Source organism: Neltuma alba, unplaced genomic scaffold (genome assembly GCF_004799145.2).
Source record: "Neltuma alba isolate B1F8T4 unplaced genomic scaffold, ASM479914v2 tig00007094_pilon, whole genome shotgun sequence".
Classification (NCBI taxonomy): Eukaryota; Viridiplantae; Streptophyta; class Magnoliopsida; order Fabales; family Fabaceae; genus Neltuma; species Neltuma alba.
This window is the reverse complement of record NW_021634665.1, coordinates 31,694-53,349: the sequence shown is the minus strand read 5'-3', so window position 1 is coordinate 53,349 and position 21,656 is coordinate 31,694. Positions and strand designations below refer to the sequence as shown.

At 35.5% G+C, this 21,656-nt stretch overlaps 3 protein-coding genes and 1 pseudogene across 3 annotated transcripts; 3 read left to right on the top strand and 1 right to left on the bottom strand.

The window, feature by feature from the left end:
• The first annotated feature begins 868 nt into the window (after window positions 1-868).
• On the top strand, window positions 869-2,773 carry LOC114751742 (pectinesterase 3-like; annotated as a pseudogene).
• A 2,458-nt stretch (window positions 2,774-5,231) lies between these two features.
• On the top strand, window positions 5,232-11,354 carry LOC114751745 (alanine aminotransferase 2, mitochondrial). Its single transcript, XM_028940413.1, has 15 exons — window positions 5,232-5,552; window positions 6,121-6,171; window positions 6,469-6,519; window positions 6,953-7,018; window positions 7,108-7,169; window positions 7,664-7,742; window positions 7,828-7,932; window positions 8,090-8,200; window positions 8,440-8,577; window positions 8,681-8,755; window positions 8,871-8,991; window positions 9,099-9,253; window positions 9,712-9,786; window positions 10,051-10,254; window positions 10,734-11,354. The coding sequence occupies exons 1-15, from the start codon at window positions 5,379-5,381 to the stop codon at window positions 10,848-10,850; spliced, it is 1,584 nt and encodes a 527-aa protein (XP_028796246.1). The 5' UTR covers window positions 5,232-5,378; the 3' UTR covers window positions 10,851-11,354.
• A 1,564-nt stretch (window positions 11,355-12,918) lies between these two features.
• Window positions 12,919-17,697, bottom strand: LOC114751749 (uncharacterized). The gene is made up of 6 exons (XM_028940419.1): window positions 17,694-17,697; window positions 15,110-15,252; window positions 14,493-15,015; window positions 13,800-14,184; window positions 13,249-13,330; window positions 12,919-13,134 (listed from the first exon to the last, which is right to left on the bottom strand). Exons 1-6 carry the CDS (start codon window positions 17,695-17,697, stop codon window positions 12,919-12,921), a joined length of 1,353 nt encoding a protein of 450 aa, XP_028796252.1.
• A 2,452-nt stretch (window positions 17,698-20,149) lies between these two features.
• Window positions 20,150-21,438, top strand: LOC114751762 (uncharacterized). Its single transcript, XM_028940432.1, has 3 exons — window positions 20,150-20,421; window positions 20,553-20,677; window positions 20,860-21,438. Exons 1-3 carry the CDS (start codon window positions 20,266-20,268, stop codon window positions 20,993-20,995), a joined length of 417 nt encoding a protein of 138 aa, XP_028796265.1. The 5' UTR covers window positions 20,150-20,265; the 3' UTR covers window positions 20,996-21,438.
• Window positions 21,439-21,656: the final 218 nt, after the last annotated feature.

Here is a 21,656-nt window from a genome sequence, read left to right as displayed (position 1 = left end):
TTGTAGCGTTCGCATTTGGGATTATTAATGTCGTCCTCATCATCTTGTCGTTTTTATCATTTCTCTTCTTTGTTAATTTTTTTTGTTGCACAGTTTCTCTTTTATTTTCCTCGAAACACAGAAACAGTCAAGTTCGTGTCCGAGTGGGGCATCAAACTCCGGTGTTCTTAATTTAGAGTTGTGATATTTTATTTATATTACTTATTTGAGAGGAACAGTAGTCAATTTAAATTCTAGAAATAATGAGCATGCTTGAAGCTTTAAAGCTAGATAACTAATTTACGAATATCAATAAAATTAGTTAAGTTAATTATTTATAATAAATATATGTTATTTTTTTAAAATATTTTTTTAATCACCTGTACTGAAAGAATTCTTTTAATTACTGTAGAGATTACTTGGGAACAAAATAAATAAATATAAGAAAGAAAATAAATTGAGATTTTATTCGCAGGGACGACATTATTAAGTAAAACATTGATATGGGTGCTGATATATGTCAGATCATTGTATATTGTACAGTATATACCTTTATTCTTGTTTTTTGGGTGTAACCGTTAATGTGCACTCGCATAATTAAAAACCATTATTGCTATTAATAGAATATAGACGCATGAATTTCAGTTTAAGCATAACTTATTGCAATATACGTAAACCTATAACAAATTATGATTAAGAATAATTCAAGAACGACGCTCTTTTCTTGCTATTTTCATTCCCAGTTGTTACTGAAAACTAAAATTCGTAAGCAACCAAACCAGAACCAGGGATTATATATTATCTTCTTCGCCATCTCTGTAAAATGCAACCAGATCCCAAGTATTGTTATTGCAGTCCAAAACAAGAGAAACAGAAGGGCCATTTCATTATGGATTCTGCGAACTCCTTCAATGGCTACGGTAAGGTAGCTGAACTCGAGAACCAAGCCTTTCGGAAGAAGACACGTAAGCGCATGATCATCCTCATCGTCTCTTCCATAGTTCTTGGCCTCGTGGTCGTCGCCGGCGTTGCAGGAACCCTCCTCCACACGCATAATACCTCCTCCTCTTCCGGTAACTCAGTCACTTCTCCTCCTGTGTTAACTCCGGCCGCTTCACTCAAAGCCGTCTGCGATGTGACTCGCTACCCCAACTCTTGCATCTCCGGCATCTCCTCCCACCCTAGCTACTCCAACACCACCGACCCTGAAATCCTCTTCAAGTTCTCTCTCGGTGTCGCCATTGACGAGTTCTTAAAGCTTGCGGACTACACAGCGAAACTCAGAGGCCATCTAAAGGACCACAGTGCACATATGGCCTTCGATGTCTGCGAAAATGTCCTTGAAGATGCGGTGGATAGGCTCAACGACTCGATTTCATTGCTAGAAGTTGGTGGAGGAGAGAAGATTCTGACGCCAGAGAAGATTGACGACATTAGGACATGGTTGAGCGCGACGATTACGGACCAGGAGACTTGCTTGGACGCGATTGAGGAACTGAATTCCACCGCTTCTGAAGAGATTCTTCGTGATATGAGAACTGCCATGGAGACCTCTACGGAATCTGCGAGCAACAGCTTGGCCATTGTGACGAAGATTCTTCGTCTGCTTGCGAAGGTCAACCTCCCGCTCCATCGGAGGCTACTAGGGTTGGGTTTCCCGCAGTGGGTTGGCCCGACAGATCGAAGGCTGCTGCAGCAAGAGATGAACGAAACGACACCGGATGCACCGGATGCAGTGGTGGCGAAGGACGGAACTGGACAGTACAGAACGATCAATGAGGCGGTGGCGGCCGTGAAGAAGAAAAGTGAGAGTAGATTCGTGATTTACGTGAAGGAAGGTGTTTACGTAGAAAACGTAGAATTGAAGAAGGACACGTGGAATGTAATGATTATTGGAGACGGGAAGAACAAAACCATAGTCTCCGGCAGCCGGAATAAAATCGACGGCACACGCACTTTTCACAGCGCCACTTTTGGTAAGCCACAGAAAATTCTCATTTAATTTCCCGAGTCTGAAATCTGAATATCTCAAGTTCATAAATTGATATAGCTAATTTCTCATTTTCATGAGCTTGAAGAGGTTGTTTCTGTATATATTTATATATAACTGCAGCTGTAAGCGGGAAGGGATTCATAGCCAAAGACATTGGATTCATCAACACTGCAGGGCCAGCCAAACACCAAGCAGTGGCGGTGCGATCAGGCTCCGACCAGTCAGTCTTCTACCGGTGTTCCTTTGACGGCTTCCAGGACACCCTCTACGCCCATTCTAACCGTCAGTTCTACCGTGACTGTGACATCACCGGCACCGTCGACTTCATCTTCGGCAACGCCAGCTTCAGTTTTCCAGAACTGCGCTATCAAAACTCGACAGCCTCTCCCAGGACAGTTCAACACCGTCACAGCTCAGGGCAGGACTGATCCAAATCAAAACACTGGGATTGTAATCCACAACTCTTCAATTTCTGCGCTTGATAATCTCACTGCTTCCACCTACCTTGGAAGGCCATGGAAAAATTACTCTACTACCGTGATTATGAAATCTGAAATTGGGCCTTTGTTGGACCCATTGGGATGGGCTGAATGGATCACCGATGTTGAGCCTCCTAGCACTATATTTTACGCAGAGTACCAGAATACTGGGCTAGGCTCAGTTGTCACCCAAAGGGTTCGATGGGCCGGTTATAAGCCCAACCTCTCAGAAGATGAGGCAGGAAAGTTCACAGTTCAGTCATTTATCCAGGCTAATCAGTGGCTGCCCAATAGGCACGTGGAATTTCAATCCTCATTATAATGATATAATTGTTCAGTGCTCAACTTTTTTCTTCATTATTTTTTTTTGGATTTCTTGATTACGTGTTGTAAATCTTTTTTTTTTTTTAAGTGAAGAAAGGAAGGGTAAAATCCTTCTTAATGTGAGTTTATTCAGATGGTAACTTGAGAGTCAAATTTCTGAGCTGCCGCTTGGTTGCATGCAAATCGATGCAAGTTAATGTAAAAATTTCTGGTGAAAAAGAAAAATGTCGCGTGAGCCATGTCAGTTCCGTTCAATGGAATGGAATTTACAAAGGTGGATGAAAGTCTAAAATGCCCTTGCTTATAGTCAGGGCCATCCAGCGTCGGATGTTTTTTCCGGCGTCGCTGATCACCACCGGCCACTGATACTTGGCGAGGGGCATTTCAGACCTTTTTCTTTTAATATTTTTTCAACCTTAAAATAAGTTAAAAAAATAAATTGGTTTATATGGCCACCGATTTATATAGGAGTAGTAGCTATCCAAATGAATGTGATCAACTTTTCCACGTAAACAGGTTTTAAGATTCAAAACTGAGATTAAAAGTCAAGAATTAATTTTTATTCATCACATTTTCATAATTTTAAATATTTTTTAATAATAGAATTACCTCATAAATTTAAACTCTCTAATTGGACAAATTATTATCTATTGGTCACCTGTTTTTGGAAAGAACCATTTATGTGAAATATTTTTAAACTATGAAAATATAAGAAAATTTAAAAACTTGAAAACAAGTCTTTATTATAAAATACAACATGGCCTTAAAAGGGAAGAGCATGGCCTTATTAATTGGAACTCAATCATAGACTGTGCCGAGCGAGACCCGATACCTAATACCTGCCTATTGGTGTGGCTTTAAATGTTCAATAATTTTTCTAAACGAAGTTTGAAAAAACATTTAATGCTTTTTTTTTTTCTCTGTTGGTGTAAAATAATTGCTAAATTTCCAATGTAATTAGTGAACCGTCGTCAAATATTTGGATATGAAACCGACATATTTATAAATTTCTTACCCCAATGTTTATGTAAATGCATGAGCTCATGCCTCATGCCTGATTTGATAAACTCAAAAGTAAGAGATAAAAATGTCCGAAATAATTTTAAAAGATCAAATTGGCATTGTAGCATATTTTCCTACAGTTAGTTTAATAATACTTTAAATTATTCACCGCTTTTCTAAATAAAACCACACAAAATCCTTTCAAACGCTGAAATTGATAATGTATAACATGACCATAGTTTGACATTCAAAACTTGTCAATGACATCCTTTAAATTGTTAAAATCAAAATTTTAAACTTAATTAATTTGGCAATAATTCCCTAAACTCATGTATTTTTATAAATAAAAAATTTATAGTATGTGAATAATGTTATTTAATACGAATTTTAGGAAAAATTAATCATTTGCTACTTATGATTTTGCCTTAATTATAACACAGTCTCTAAATTTTATTATGATGTAACTCAGTCTTTATTTATAGTTTTCACTTAATTGAATTTCTTAAATTTCAACCCAATGCAATTTCATCTGAACTATTTAAAATATTAATTATTACATTTTAAAAATTAATTTTAGTCTTTATAATTTTATTTTAGGAAACACTTTAAATAATTAAAACTAAGCATAGGAAAACACTAGAATCAATAAAAAAAAAATGCTTTTATATAAGTCAATATAAAACTATTTTTTCAAACTTACTTAATAAAAAAATTACTTTTGAAAAGTAATCTAAACACTTTTAAGGATGTGTTTGGATTGGTGGTAGCAGAAGTAATTTCTTTTCAATAGGACTTTTACAAAAATCAGATAGTGTAATGTGATTTATATTTGGATTGATTTCTATAAAAAAATCAATTGACAAAAATTTGTTTAGATGAAAACTCAATACAAAAAAAAAAAAAGTGAAGATGAAGAAGCTAGGAGTTAGAAGTCAGAAGCAACTACGAGTTGCTTTTAACTTTTAGTCAAGAAGTACATTACTATCTCCGGTTTTTAATATAAAACTTTATTTGAATTTTATTTTTGTCCTAAATATAAGACCCTAATCCATTTTGTTTTTCATATTTATGCATTTTTTCCTAATGTAGTCCTTCTAATAATAATAGTTTTAACCAATATATCTGATTAGTAAGGATATTTTAGAAAAGATAGCATCTATTTATTACAAATAATTAACTTAATTTCTTTTTTTAATCTCCTTAAATTAATCAACTAACTTTTGTAATTAGGATCGGACGTAGTACATCAACTTAACCACCAATCCAAACATATTAAACTAGAAGTTATTTGTTCATGGTGTGAAGTCAGTTTGAGATCAACACACCCAGTTAAAATTTAGATATCCATAAAACTTGGGCTCTTAAATGTAACTTTTCCTGAAGGCCAATGGGAAACTCTGGCCAAGAAAAATAAAAAAATTGACTAAGGTGGCTACTAGCGCAGGAAAAGTAGGAGTAGCGGACGAGGCTGGTCGAGTCATAGATTCAGTTCATATCCTGTGGGCGCCTGGAGATCGGGGCCTTCTTTTCTTTGAGATCGTGTCCATAAATTTCTAATGCCACGAAATAATATCACATCATAAAAATCCCCTTTATATACGATGCGGAAATTCGCTGCGGAGAGAGTGAGGTGCATTTTGAGCCGTTCTCTGCAGCATCGTCCTCAAAGCCGTCCACTTTCCCCTCTCCCTGCTCTTGCTTTCCATTCTTCTGCCATGGCTTCTTCTCCTTCTGATTCATCCTTTCCTGTTACCTTGCACAACCTCAATCCCAAAGTATGTCCTATCTTTTCTTCGTATTCTCTAGTTGCGAGCTTGGAACTGTGTGATTGCTTCTCTGTGCGTCAATGATATTGATTTTTGATAACCGGTGCTCTTTTTGAAGTGAAGTTTATTTATGTTGATGCAGAATTTCCTGCTTGATGTTATAAATGTGTTTTTTCTGTTAAAAAGATGAGCTCTTTTTGGTTATCGTTTATCATTTTTAAGCCTGCGGAGTATTGATTTCTCTATATTACTTAACACATGAGATCTAAAACTAAGGTTTGACCTTTTTTGTCCCCTTTAATTCTCTCAAGATGTCTTTAAGAGTTAACCTCGTTCAGGTTCTTTTAGTTGTCTCTATGTAGAGAGACTGGTGAGGATTGATAACAACTTTCTCTTGCACTATGATCTAGTATATCTTTTGCATATTGATTACTTGGAGTGATAGTCAACTGTCGTTACCATGTGGCTTCAATTTTGGCCATTATCCCATTCACTAAACGATCCTTTGTTGGCCATGCTGTCACCAGTATGTATTCTCCTTGGGTTTGCTTGAAACCATTTTTTCCCTTTCCTGCAGGTTCTGGAATGTGAATATGCTGTTCGAGGGGAAATCGTTACCATGGCCCAGGTACTGTGATTTGGCTGAACATCTTGAAGGGATTAAATGCTTTCATTGAAAAGTTATTTTTGACTAGATAAACTTTCCTTGGCGTAAACGTTTTAGATCCTTTACTGGCAAAACACAGCCTTCATGCTCTTTCAGCACGGACACTTGGACTAATACTAAGGTTTTTTAGACGCTATAGCTTGACAGATGAAGCTGCATCCGATGCTATCAAGTTTCCAGTGGATTCTTTTTTTTTTTCTTCCGAAAAATACATTATTAATGGCTTCACTGATACCTTGCCATGTCTCAATGCTGCAGAAATTGCAACAAGATCTACAGGCTAATTCGGGCTCTCATCCATTTGACGAGGTACTGGTTTCCGCTTGATATCTTTTTCTAAAGTAGAAAAGAGTTCAGTTTGTGATTATTGACGCGGACGAAAATATGCAGCAAGATAGCTTAGCTTTCCATCCAGCCCTGTCTATCGCTAGTTTATAATTCACTTGTCAAGTTTTTCCCATAATTATATTATAACTATGGTTTATAATGGAAACTTTCCCTTGTAATTAGTCTTGCAAAACTGGACAGACCTATTAAATGAGTCAGTTCTATATGATAGAAAAGTATCTCACATAATCTGGCTTTTCCGTACCATTTCACCTTGAAAATTGAAGGGTGTACGCTATCCATAAAATTCTTCCCACAACTCTGCGTATGCTGAATTACACAATTCTGTGCCCTTCTGTCATTTACTTAAATTAATGTTTCTGACTCTTCTGACTTGTCTATTGTTTGAAAATAGATAATTTACTGCAACATTGGTAATCCTCAGTCTCTTGGCCAGCAGCCAATAACTTTCTTCCGAGAGGTTGGTTTATTGTTATTTTTATGGTGAAGTGCAGCAGTGTTCATACTGTTGAAGAAATCCTTTTCATGACAATCTAATATATATTATAGGTTCTTGCATTATGCGACCATCCAACCATTTTGGACAAAAGTGAAACACAGGGTTTGTTCAGGTAATTGGGATCAACACCATTAGTGAAGTATCAGGATAATTAAACACAGCGAATTGTCCTGTATCTGGAAATAAAAAAAATAACAAACTGGAATATTAATATTTTCAATGTTATAATTTATTAATTTGTCACTTAGCCTTCACCTTCTCTCAGTTCTATTTTACGTATGTAAATTGTATCTGATTAGTTTCGATTGTACCCTTCGGGAAATGAAACTAGATTATTAGCCCATGAACCTTTCAATACAATTGCAAACATTTCCTGGCTACAATTAGTGAAGTGCAGGATTATTATTTTCTCTATGGAACTCATGTGATTGCTTGGCTTTTGTACGTGAACATGTTCATAGAGACGTAAGAGTCAAGAATAAGATGTTAAAATTATGGGTATTTAATTTAATTTGAGTGGATCTCACTTTGTCAATCCCCTTCTATCATAATAAAATATCTGTGCTGTTGATAATTCTCTTTCATGTCTTTGGAGATATTTTTCAGTGCTGATGCAATAGAGCGAGCTTGGCAGATTCTAGATCAGATTCCTGGGAGAGCTACTGGTGCCTATAGTCATAGTCAGGTTCTGATTGCACTATCTGCTCTAGATTTCCTGCGTCAGATTGATATACATAGAATAAATCAGGAAAATGTTGTTCTCATATCAGGGTATCAAGGGTTTACGTGACACAATTGCGGCTGGGATTGAAGCTCGTGATGGTTTTCCTGCTGATCCTAATGACATTTTCTTGACTGATGGTGCAAGCCCAGCGGTAACTCAACTTTAAATTTTTCCTGAAGTGTTTTCCTAGTGGACTTGGATAATGGGGTTTTTGAGCCCTCATTTACTGAGGGTTTTGGTGAATGGCAGCACCAGGGTCTGACTTTATTTTCAATTTGAATAAATTATTATCTTTTCTATTTTGCCAGGTCCATATGATGATGCAATTACTCATAAGATCAGAAAAAGATGGTATTTTGTGCCCCATCCCTCAGTACCCTCTGTACTCAGCTTCAATTGCCCTCCATGGCGGCACTTTGGTAGGTCTTTACCCATGCGAGATGAATACATGTTTTAAATTAGACTGATATTTTGATGTGTTCCATTGCGCTGATATGAAAGGGTTATATAGGTCATCTTTGAACAAGTCAATGAGAAAAATCACTCTTGCATGTTTGAATGGCTAGGAATACCTTCAAATTGAAAAAAAAATGTAAATTGTGTTTTATTATTTCTTAGATTAGTATTGTTGGATAACTTTGCCATTATTCTTTTGAAGGTACCTTATTATCTTGATGAAGCATCTGGTTGGGGTTTGGAAATACCTGAGCTCAAGAGCCAGTTGGAGACTGCCAAATCCAAGGGCATCAGTGTTAGAGCTTTGGTCGTTATAAATCCGGGCAACCCAACTGGGCAGGTGAATTGCAGTGAAATTAGTAATATTAATACAAGAGAGTATTCAAGGTTTGAAGCTAAGCTTGCTAAATAATAAAACGTGGATTTTCTGTCATGCCTTGTAGGTTCTTGCTGAGGAAAACCAGCGGGACATTGTGAAATTTTGCAAGGAAGAAGGTTTGGTTCTCTTAGCTGATGAGGTAACTGGGTTTTTTTTTTTTCGGGAGAATTTTGTACAGTATTACAAATGCATGACACTTTTTTTTTTTTAACCAAAAGCATGACACCTTAACTGAAACATATATCATTTTGCAGGTGTATCAAGAAAATATTTATGTTCCTGAGAAAAAATTTCATTCTTTCAAGAAGGTATCTCGATCTATGGGCTATGGCGAGGATGATATATCCTTGGTATCGTTCCAATCAGTTTCCAAAGGCAAGTTGGTAAAAGAAATCGTTTATCTCAACAAAAGGAAAGAATAGACAGACAATCATCGCAATATGATCGATACCAATGCATAATGTCTTTCTCATTGATTCCAGGCTATTATGGAGAGTGTGGGAAACGGGGAGGTTATATGGAGGTGACTGGGTTTTCTGCAGACGTGAGGGAACAGATATACAAGGTGGCCTCTGTGAATCTTTGTTCAAATATCTCAGGTCAAATTCTTGCTAGCCTGGTCATGAGCCCTCCCAAGGTTAGTTCTTTGCTTCTCTAAAGTCAAATCAATTGTCCCTCCAACAACACCGTAATCAGTAAAACTGACCCATTTTGGCTTAAGTGAGAGCAAGAGGTTGATTGGAAGCTAAGCTGTTACACTTGCTCTAGAATGTTCTGCACTGTTTTCAATCTTGCCTCGCCAAATTTTTTTATGGTTTTAGCTTGTTCAGAACGAACTCAACCTGAGAACCATGTAGAAACACATTAGATGGATCAGCAAGTTGAGTCTGTGACTTGGGAAGGCATGTCAGTAGCGGCAGATCTCATTTGTATTTACTGTGAACAATGTGATACTAGGCTTATAACTTTATTTTTAAATATGCTACGATACAAACATTTTGTTTTGAGAATGTGGGCATGAAACTCGAGAGACTATTTCTAGCATTAACTGCATTTCCCATATGACACTTGGTGAATTTCAATGGATGGCTGCAGGTTGGAGATGAGTCCTATGAGTCGTATATTGCAGAGAGAGATGGCATTCTATCTTCTCTTGCTAGGCGTGCAAAGGTCAGTTACCCAAAAAGGAGTTTAGTTCTACTAATTCTGGTTGATGATTGTATATTAATCATGCCAAAAGAGTAATATTTCAACAAAATTTCTTAGCTTCTTCTCTTTCTTCATCTCACATAATCTTCTGTGCAAACATGATATTAAAGGGGGTGTCCAACACTGCAAAGCGACTGTCACCAACCCTACTTTTATCCTTGTTTCCCTTGTTTATCTACTTATGCTTGATGGTTCTATCTTTTTGGATTTATGTTCTTGACTCAGACACTGGAAGAAGCATTCAACAAACTAGAGGGTGTGACATGCAACAAAGCAGAAGGGGCAATGTATCTTTTTCCCCGTATTCGCCTCCCTGAAAAGGCAATCAAAGCTGCTGAGGCTGCTAAAAAGGCTCCTGATGCTTTCTACTGTCAGCGTGTCCTCAATGCCACTGGAGTTGTCGTCGTCCCTGGTTCTGGTTTTGGACAGGTTAGTTTCTATTGATTTGCTATAGTAAAACAAAACCTGCTCCTGCTGACTTGCATGCGATTTATGTTCTGATTGATCAATAAAACTGGTCGTTTGTCATAACCAATTTGCTTTTCCGTTAATCTCAGAAGTGACAGGGCTTTGCTATAGCTTCTTAAGCGTTCGTGATTAGATTCTTTGATAAAAACTTTGGAAAAATACAAACTATGCTTTTAACTTTAGGTTATTTGTGAACAACCTCCCTCAACTTTAAATATTAAGAATGGGTAAAGTGACATCCAACACCCTGACTGTCAAGGGAGGGTTCAGATCGCAAATGGCTCAAATTTGAAAAGATATATCTAAAATTTTCGAGAACATGACATATGGATATATCTTACTAATGCAACATCATATTATTGACTGATTCAAAAAACCAAAGTTTTCTGTATGTCTGGGAATTATTAACTTAATTTTGGATTGTGATACTGTCATGCTAGGTTCCTGGGACCTGGCACTTTAGGTGCACAATCCTGCCTCAAGAAGAGAAGATTCCAGCAATTGTTTCCGGCTTGACGGAGTTCCACAAAAAGTTCATGGATGAGTTTCGCGACTGAGGAATCCTGATTGAGTTTCTTCCATTACAATAAGGGTAGCCAATCAACTTTTGAGTTTTGACAGTTATAGACTTTGAGTTTCTGGATGTGATAGAAATTTTATCTGTGGTAATCAGTAGTAGTTCAAAAGAGAAGGGAAAAAAACTGCTTTTGTTGGGTGGCTTTTAACCCATTGCTTCTTGTTTCCATGAGTCTGGAGCCATGGAAGCCAAGATACACCTTTGCATGAGTCATACAGGTTCCAAAAATTCTTAGGCGCACTTGAACAGCTGAAATAGATGTTGCAGATAGTTGTGGGGATTAGCATGCCCCCTTCAATAATTCATTGCCTATTGTGCACTTGAAAATTACTTTTACAGCTTCAATGCCATCGGTACTTGTTCTGTTAGGGTTCCTTGCAAGTACATGGAATTGCACAAAAATACTGGGAATTTGAAAACTTTTGAGCTCCAGGAATGACCGAACTGAAAAGGAATGATTTGGTATGTGGACACACAGAGGCTAGGAGTGTGGATTGATTTATTTTTTGTCATTTATTTTCTTTTTATATCTCATATTCATCAACTTTCCTTTTTTACTTTCGAAACTTACCCTTAAGTTTAACACTTTAGCTTTTAAATTCTAATTAAAATTTATATTTAAATTTTTAAAATCATTGATTTTCTTTTATAATCTAATTGTCGGCTTCTTTTCTTTTTTCCTGTAAATTAAAAATTTTAAATAATGAGTGTGATGACATTTAAAGAAATGTTTTAAAAATGAATTTTAATAAAAAATCGAGTTGAATAACACATTTCTTTTTACAATGCTTGACAAAAAAAATAAAAGATGATTAAACTATTTGATTAAATAAATACTCCTCCGGTTCTAATTATAAGACCCAATTGACTTATTTGAGGAGATTAAGGAAGTAAGTTAAGTTAGTTATTTATAATAAATAAGTGTTGTTTTTCCTAAAATATCCTTGCTAATTAAGTATATTGGCTAAAACTATCATTATTAGAAGGATTATCTTGGAAAAAAATGCATAAATATAAGAGATAAAATGGATTGGGTCTTATAATTAGGACCAAATAAAAAGTCAAATTGGGTCTTATAATAAGGACCAGAGGAGTAAAATATTTACGAGAAGAAAGTACATGTTCTCCAAGGCTGATAGCATTCATTTCCACTATGTTTTACTCCTTTGATCTTATAAAATAAGGTAAAGAAAGGTTTTCTTTTGTCCTAGTTATAAGCTATTTTATTAAATGTATTCTCTTGTTTTTTTATTTATTAAGTTGTAGATAATTATTTTTTTAAAGGTGTATATATTAAATGGGGTAAAATTAAAAAATTATTATATTTTAATAGAAAGTTAATGTAATTTAAAGTTTTTCTTAACATGTACGAGATATGTTGAAAGTACCTTATAAATAGTATCAAATGAGGATATCCCAATTATATAATATAATAATTAAACAAAACCAATTATGTGATCACCTCCTCGCCCGAAAACTTGAGGGGAGTGGGACCAAAGTTCAACAGTACTATTTTCATGGAAGAATGGTCAGGATATATCAGATTCATCAGAGACACGGGGAGATATATTTGGATTTCTGAAATAAAATCTTGTGCAGTAAATGAGACTAGCATGCATTTGGAAAGGCGTGCAGTGATGAGCTTGAAAGTGGAATAAATCAGGGTAAGATTTCAGAAACACGACACAGAAATCAAGTCTGGTCCTCTGCAGCACCCAACAGAAAGATTCTGGATTGCCAAAAGCAGTTGAAGTTACAGCTAAACTTCAGCTTCGCTTTTGTTCTCTCTGCTCATAATCTGCATTGTCGGCCGTCGGGGTTCACCATGTTGTGTTGACGCAAACTCGCGTGAGCCTGAAAAATTGGGACAGCTCTTCTTGAACTTTGTGTGATGTGTCTTTCTGATATGACATCTGAATCTGAACTCTGAATAGCCTTAAACATGAAACCATCCAAATTGGTATTATGGTATATGTAGGTTCTCATTCCTTTGATTGGAGACTAGCACTACATAATAAGGATATTATTGGGCAAGCTTACGAGGATATTTAAGTATTATTTGTGCTAGTGTATGGAAAACAACCACAAGAAGTAGCATAACTTGAAAATGGATTCTTCAGCGGCTTTTGAGATTCTTCATTTGCCTTCTCCACCATGTGCTGCTCTCTTGCTGCCTCTCTCCATTCTTCTGCTTTCCTCTTAACCACTTCCATTCTCTTCATCACTTTCTCTTCCTGCTTCCATCTCATCTTTTGTATTTTCACCTGTATGCCACCAACCACCACATTCATAACTTCCCTCAGAGCAAATTTAAGGGATTCAACTAAAATATGAAACTTAATCCTTCCATGATCATTGGGAAAAGAAATGAAGGGCACCTCAAGCTTTTTCAATTGGGCTTCTGCTTTAGCACTTTGGAGGTTTGTCCAAGCTCGGATTTTCGCTTCTTCAATCTGATACCTGCACTTTCAAATCACAAGCCCTCACCATACATATCAGGCGAAATTAAAAAGCAGAGACCTTTCAAAAGAAATTAAACTGACACTTTGGTAAATTGATGAGTTTACATAGCTTTAGTCTTAGGAAATTATCATGTTTACATATCACGCACGCAATGTGTTGCTATTCTTTTTTTTGGTTTTTTATTTGGATTCCTCCCACAGCCGGTAGCCATGAGACTAATCCCTCGTTCCTACAGTCGGTGCATGAAGCGGTAGGGAACTGGCCAGGGGGTGCTTTCTATTCACAAGAGTTGAGGATTGAATCCCCAACCACTTCCTTAAGGGATGAGATGCCGAACCATCATTGTCCACCTAACATGGTTTATTTCTTTTTGTTTTTTGTTTTGCCGACGCGTTGCTATTTCACTAATGTGGTTTTAACTAATTAATTGCATCTTAAACCACTAATTACTTCAAGATTTAATTACCTCAGACAAGATTTAGTCTTCTCATTTTCTTGCCAAGCAGCAGCGATGGCATCTGAATCAGCTTTCTGGGTTTGGTAAGCGTCATGTCTCAGGCTCTTTGAAGCTTCTTCTTCCTCTTCCTCCCTTGAGCTCCAATTGGAATCGAACTTTGTTCCTAGTTGCAGCTTGGCAAAATGACACTCCTCTAACTGAATAAGGTCGCTAGTACAGCAGCTAACGTTGCTGTATGGAGCAGACCTATTTGCAGGAGTGTTATGGCGAGCTGGAGATGAGCTCTTGAATGGTGTGTGACACCTTGAAGTTGTGGAGCTTCCTAGAGGAGTCATCTCTGTCCCACTGTCTCTGAAATTGGGAAAATTTGACCCTTTCTTCTCTGTAAACTTATCTGTATTTCATGTATTTGATCAAACATGAAATGAATCTTCAAATTAATGCAGTTTTACTATTCAACTTCAAATGAACTCCAAGAGGAAACGAGTCCAGGTGAGCAAAACACTCTGAAACAAGCCTCTCTCTATAAATGGGTAAAGTTTATTATGAGAAAAAGGAAGACAATACTTGCAAAGTTGGACTCCTTATGGTGAAATAACGAATAAAAAAGCAAAACATTTATGAGAAGCATAAAGTAGGAAAATTAAGTTACATGAAAACGTAGATTGAGAATAATGATAACAAGAAAACAGGGGATCCTACCTTGTAGCATCATGTCTGTTGGGGAAGGGACCTCATGGTGGTCCAAAGTTGCAGGAGAAATTTGAAGGCTTGAGACAGCTCTGAACACCTTTTCCTGTGTGGCCCTCGGTTGCTCCGAGAAATCATCAGCAGTGTTGCGTACCTTGAAGACATTGTCACATGATGTTCTAATCTTGGAGAACGCCGAAGATGATGATGATGATGTTGATAATATCTTGGTCGTACGAGCAGGAGAGCCATGGCTGCCAATGACCCATTTCTCTGCGTCTTCCCATTTCGAAGAGAGGTTGCTCTTTCTGAAGCTAAATATGGGTCTTCCTGGGGTTGAAGGAGCTTCTACTCTTGTTTTATTCTGAGACGAAACCCCGAGAAAACCTCTGTTTTTGTGTGACGTGGGAAACGACTTCACGAACTCCGAGGTTTCTCGCAGATGAAGCTTACAGAGTGGGTCAGGGATTGCTTCTGCAAACGGGTTGTCTTTATTTTTCACAAACAAGCTGGTATTCCCTGGCAATGGCGATTCCTGAATCAGAAAAGAAACACAAGCTAAGATTAAACTTCAATAGGACTAAACAATTGAAGTTAAAGGAATGAAATGTGGGATCTTTCTTGGTCACCCCTTGTGAAGAAGCTGAGAAAGACAAAGCTTGAAAGCATTCATGGCGGGAGGGATTCATGGCAGAGCGATCTGAAGAAGAAGAAGTGGGAGAGTGTAGAGTGTAGAGAGCCAGGCTTGCTTTATTATATGCAGTCTCAGAGGCTACGTCACAAAGGGAAATTTTATCATGGTACTGATACTATTTATGGCATTCACTGTTCTGTTTTTTTTTTTTTAAAATTTCTGCCAATGTGTCATTTATTGATTAATTAAATTAAATTATTGGCCTGCATTATATTAATCTTCTAATCTAATCTACTCTTCTATCTAATCTGTCTAATATATTCCTTGAAATCTAGTACTCTTCCGATTCGAGTTGGTTTTGATCTTTAATATAAGACTCATTTCTTATATTTATCAGTTTTCTCTAAATTACTTTTATAGATACTTCCTTAATCATAATCAGGTAAAAGAGGGAGATGAGGTATTAAGAAATATGATTATAGTGTTTTAGGAAAAATGTGTCACATTTCTTATAATTAACTAACTTACCTAACTTTTTTAATATAATCAAATTAGTTAAATGGGTCTTGTATTAAGGACCAGAAGAGTAATAAATACCCTTAATGCTTTAACTCGGTAAAAGTTGATCTATGGTAATTAAATTATCATCATACACGATGATCCTAATAAAAATTACTCAAAAAAAAAGAAACAAGAAGAGAAATGATGGTAAGATAAATACTAATTCAGGTCACAATACATCTTTATTAATAATTCAAGTAAAAGTAAAGAATGCTTTCGCAAAATTCTCCTCAACTCAAAGCAAAGATTAGAGTTAATTATCCTTAACATTACAAATGAAGCTGTAAAAGAATGAACCTTCAAGTTAACAAAAACAACATTCCTATCCCACTCAAGTAAGTGAACTCCTTTTACCATCATTAACTTAATATCAAAGAATGGTGTAGGGCTGAGCAAATAACTTCAAATTTATTTAAATTTAGATTAATTATTATAAGGTTTCAAAGAAGGAATGCAATTACAAAAAAATTTCAAAATAAGGGAACAACATCTAAGGAGCCTACGACAAATTTTAGTGCAAAAAGTAATAACTTCGTGCTGTTTATTTATTATTGAGTTTTCTTTAATAATTATTTTTTTTAAAGGACTCGTAATGATTTTTCTTTTAATTTTTTATTACATAAAATACAACAACAAATCCAAATCTTTTAGATTAAAAATGGGCAGAGTCACGTGGGGAGAATTAAGAGGAGGCCAAAAACGGGGGATTTTTTCCCACTCACTGGGATTGTGACACTGCCGTTTATATTTTAAGGAAGACCAGAGATGACAAAACGGCTACATCATCATGATTCATGAGATAAAAGACGAGGGAACTTTGAGACCTTAATAAAGAGCTGAGCGACCCCAATCCATGTCATTTGCAAAATTATAAGTAGCTTTTTAAGTATGATTAATAAAATACAAAGTATATGAGAGGAGTTTTGTCTCGACTGACATAAAATATAATTATAAGAGTTTTTAATGGTGAATCCAAATGGGGCTTAGAACAGTGAACTTTGCAAATTAGATGCTTAAAGTGTGCATATGGCTCTCCATCAAAAACAAAACCACCTGCTTCCAATTTAATTATTGGTAGTCCTCAGCCAATAAAGTTTACTTAATTATCGGTAGTCCTCTTGGGTCTATCTATCTCTGGGGTCCAGAAGACACTTGGGCTTCAGGAATAATCCCATATACTGCTCACCCACATGATCAAACCCAGATCGCTAACTTTGGGTGAGGCCTAAAATGAACTCACAATTGACCAAGTAACCAAAAACGTGGCCCAATAAATGCAACAAAAACCACAACTGTGAGGGCCCAAAAAGCATTTTTTAAAATTTAAAGAAGCAAACAATTGAAATTACAAGTGTAACCAAGTCTAGGAAGGAGTTAGTCTCCCATAACATAACGAACTAATATTTAAATTTTTGTAAGAAGATATGCTCATATTTAGTGACAATAGCGCCTCATACGCTCTCATTTATAAATAAGTTTTCATACTATTAGATTACAGGCTACTAGCAATGAGAACTCAATATTAGGAGTAATCATTATTAGTTCTTGCCTGGTTGCGTCATTTATTGGAAAATATGACTAAAATATCTGAGTATTGTGATTTATTTTATAAATTTGTTTCCGTGTTAGGAAAATCACATTGATTTGACTCTTTTTTAATTATAATTTAGTGAAGTCATTGCTGGAAATTAAGGGCTATCCTTTGGACAGATGGTAAATTTGACTTTAAGAAAGCCCATGCGTCATTGATAAGTGGCAAAGAAAATATTTATATTCCCTTATCACAAAATAGAAGTCCTTGACATTATTTATTTCCTATCCTTACGCCAACTCATCCTTGCACAATGAGGCCTAGGCAAGTGGCAATTGGGGTCCTTAAAGAAAGGAAAAAAATAATCATAGAATAAAGTGAAACTGAGTGAAAAATAAAATAAAATTATAACATCATGAAAGCAACAAAAACCAATGGCTCCGCTTCTGTCTGCTTTAACCCAACCATATCTATATATTAAATTCACCCATTGCTATATAATTGTGAAAATTCTTTTGATGCTTATCTATGCAGCCACTTATATTTTAAATCTGTGAATCGAGAAGATGCACAGAAGAATATTAGATTCTTTTGTTTGTGTTCTCTTCCTTGGGATGGAAAACACAGAATATATAATCGTTCTCTGATCATCAAAATTATTTTAATGCAGTTTCAGATGCAATTATTGTGTTAGGTTTACAAATTCTGTTTTACTTATTTCCAATTTGATTCTTCCCTCTTCTTTTTTTTGCCGCGATGACCTCGGAGTATTATTGTACGTCAAGCATGTGACATTTTGCAATTTAATTTCCTATAGATAATGTACTCCTCCGGATCCTAAATGTAAGACCCTTATACTAGTGTATATAAAAGTCTTATATTTAGGACCGGGGGAGTAATAATTAAATATTGGTATCTTCCATAACGTGCACGCACGTACACCTTTTTTTTGGGGAGGAGTAATTTCTTAACGGGAAAATCAGGGAGAAGGACCTGCCAAAAGTAATATTTATTGGGAAGGATCTAAAAAAGTGTAATTATTTAGGAGGACTAAATATTAAAATATAATTTTAGAAATACGAAATTACCCTTAACCAAATCTCCTATCTTTCCTCTAACAACTACTTTTGAATTTTAAATTAAATCCTTGATTTAATTAAATTATTAAATTTTTAATATCTCATACTGGTATATTTCTCTCTCATTCTTTTCATTCCTCAACATGGATTCATACCACTAATACTTTTCATTGCCGTATACCAACCGTTGTTAATTCATGGTTTGTGCCATTATAAGATCATTAATAATGATAGTAATATTGTATAGACTTCACCAACTAATGCAGCGAGTCTAATTGCACCTAGATAATATTTGGAGATTAATTTTGAGATTTCTCAAGTTAATGTGTTAGATAACATTAGTGTCATGATCTATGTGATTTATTAATATTTTTTGTTGTTATTTCAATTTTTAAACTTCACACTCAGAATTATTTGGTTTATAATTTTTCTGGGGGTTTACAATCAATTGAGCATGGATGGAGTGAGGTTATAGTTTCGGCGAAATGTATTTTATTTGAACATTATTTAATTATTTATTGTTATTAGACCTGAAAACTGAGATCATAAAAATATGGATATAAAAGTAAAATACTCCTTCGGTCCTTAGTAGAGGACCCAATTGTTGAGTTGGTTTTGATTCTAAATATATGACTCATTTATCATATTTATCAATTTTCTCTAAATTACCCCCTATAGATATTCCTTCAACTATAATCAAGTAAAAGAAGGAGATGGGGTATTAAGAAATATGATTATGGTGTTTTAGGAAAAATGTGTTACATTTCTTATAATTAACTAACTTACCTAACTTTCTTAATCTAATCAAATTAGTTAAATAGGTATTATATTAAGGATCGGAGGAGTAACAGTGCAAAAATATTTTTATTAATGAAAAAAAAGGTTGTAAAGTTAGTGGTTAGAGAAATTGTAGGAGATTTCGTTGGGGGCATTTTAGTATTTTTAAAATTTATATATTGATATTTGGTCCTCCTAAATAATTACACTTTTTAAGATCCGTGCTAATAAATATAATCTTTTCTTGGTCCTTCTCTCTAATTTTCCCTTTCTTCAATGAAATCAAATATTTACGTTATTAGATTAAAATTTATTTATAACTTATTGGCATGACAAGACAAAATAATGTAGTGCTCTTATAGAAAGACATATTTTAAAATCCTCTAAGAAAATCCCAAAAATAAATACCTCTCTGATTGCCAAATTCTAGATCAAAAATTATGTTGTAATAAACAAGACTAATTTGAAATTTTAAAATTTAAAAGATATTTTTTTGCTGAGATTTTTGCAGCATTTTTAGCCATCGATGTTTTTAACAACTAATGATAAGACCTTACAACCACTTAGATAAGATCTTACGTTCAAGCTTGGATGATAAAGATTAAGTCGGAAGATCTTTTCTTTCATTAAGTCCTTGCTGAACTTGGATCCGTATCAGTCAATAATAAAAAGAAAACCTAAAATTCTGCTAAAAATTTTGAATTTGCAATCACACAGCTTTTTTTTCCCCTCTCAATAAATTTTCGATGAATTAGTCAAACAAAAAATTTTGTACCATAGTATGAAAATTACTTTATGGATTATTCTAAAAATACTCAGTCTAAACAAACTATATATTACTGAAATTCTGTGGAAACATTTTTCTAAGTGATGAGGGGAAGGAGACCGACCAACCAATGAACAGGAAAGAAGCACTGTGAAGCATCATTAACCAAAAACTAAGTTCAATGCCAACAACAAAGAAGGTAGCGGATGAGTAAGTTAGGCCCTACATGATTAATCTATACGTATGATTAGACATCAATAATTGAATTTATTATGGTATGATCTAAGCAAACCCAAGAAAGAAAACAAAACCGTGTCACTTTGAAGTGAGATCATTATTCCTTAGTACTAGTACACTATATAGATTGAGCTCGGCCAGAATTGTTCTATTCCTTCTACTCTTCCATCTTCTTTCTCTTGTTGAATCAGATATTGACGATGGCTATGATCTGTGCTTGTTCAACTCAAATTCCAGTTCAGAAATCTGGGTCATTTCTAAAGATTGCAAGCAAGGATGTGAAGTCCAAGCGCAGCTTTGTCCCCCTGAAAAAAGCATCATTTACCCAGAGGATCAGAGCTTCCATCAAGAACAAGGTCAATATCCTTCTTCTATCTCTCTTACTCTTATCCAAGATGGGGAAGATGAATCCATGTAAGAGATCAGAAATATGAGTTTATAAAAATTTCTGTTTACTTATTGAAGTGGACTGTTTCCAACGTAACAGGTATATGAGAATCGATCTGAGGGCATAGTTTGCTACCAGGACGAAAATGGTGAAATATTCTGTGAAGGGTACGACGAAGGACCTCGTTTTCAACGAACATCAAAGCCACCTAGTCATCTTCTAAGGTAAAGTGATTCAGTGAAGAATAACAACTCTCGAGAAGTCGAGTTATTTTCCGTCTGATTGTACCTCAGATTCTAGCATAAATGATTCATTGATTGAATTATCATATAACTAAACTCGTCTGTCTAAGGAGATCTTTTTTTCTTTTTCTTTTTTCCTTTTTTGCCCCTTGCCGGGGATTCAGCGATGCTGAGATCAGAGAAATTCTTCAACAAAACTGGATAAAGATTGTGAAAGGGGAAGGAGAGAATCATCCAGCAGGTGAAGGTGTTTTGCTGCAAGAAGACCTAAACAGCAATGGTTTTAACTCATTCTGCTGATGATCACTCTCAACTTACTTTGTCAAATATCAAAGCCAAAGGTCTCACAGTAACATGGCGGAGGGAGCAAGTTCTAATTTTTTTTCTCAGTAATATACAAATATTATGCATTTCTGGCCCTTCAAAATTCACGCAAACTTTGTACTATATGTGCTTTTTAATCTTAGCCCGCTCATAACTGAATCCTAACTCCCCCCTGCTCAGCAGCATCATGTATCAAAAATGCTTAAGAGGCTGTTGATGGTGAATCAAGAAGTAGTTGTGAAGTGGGTTTTTTTTTTTTTTTTACCTGAAGTAGAGTGTTCTTTTTTTTCCCTTGTAAAGTTGTACAGGAATGCTTTTCTCTTTCAATCTGTTGTATGCTGGTATTCTAGGTTATCTGATGGAGAAAGATAAAGATGATGACGATGACTTCCTAATCACAAGGCAATAAATTTGTCTGACTCGTTTTTCCTCCTTTATATCCAAATAGCACTGATTTTAAGAACAAAAAAAGTTTGCCAAAAACAGAAGGAGCTGCGAATGCCGGGGTAAATATATGGAAGACAAAAGTATCTTCAAATAAACGAGTTAACGTTTGTGACGTTAACAATGATCTTCCCGTTTTTTTTTAGCTAAGGACAAAAAGACCCGAAACAGGTAGGAATCTACTCACTTCATG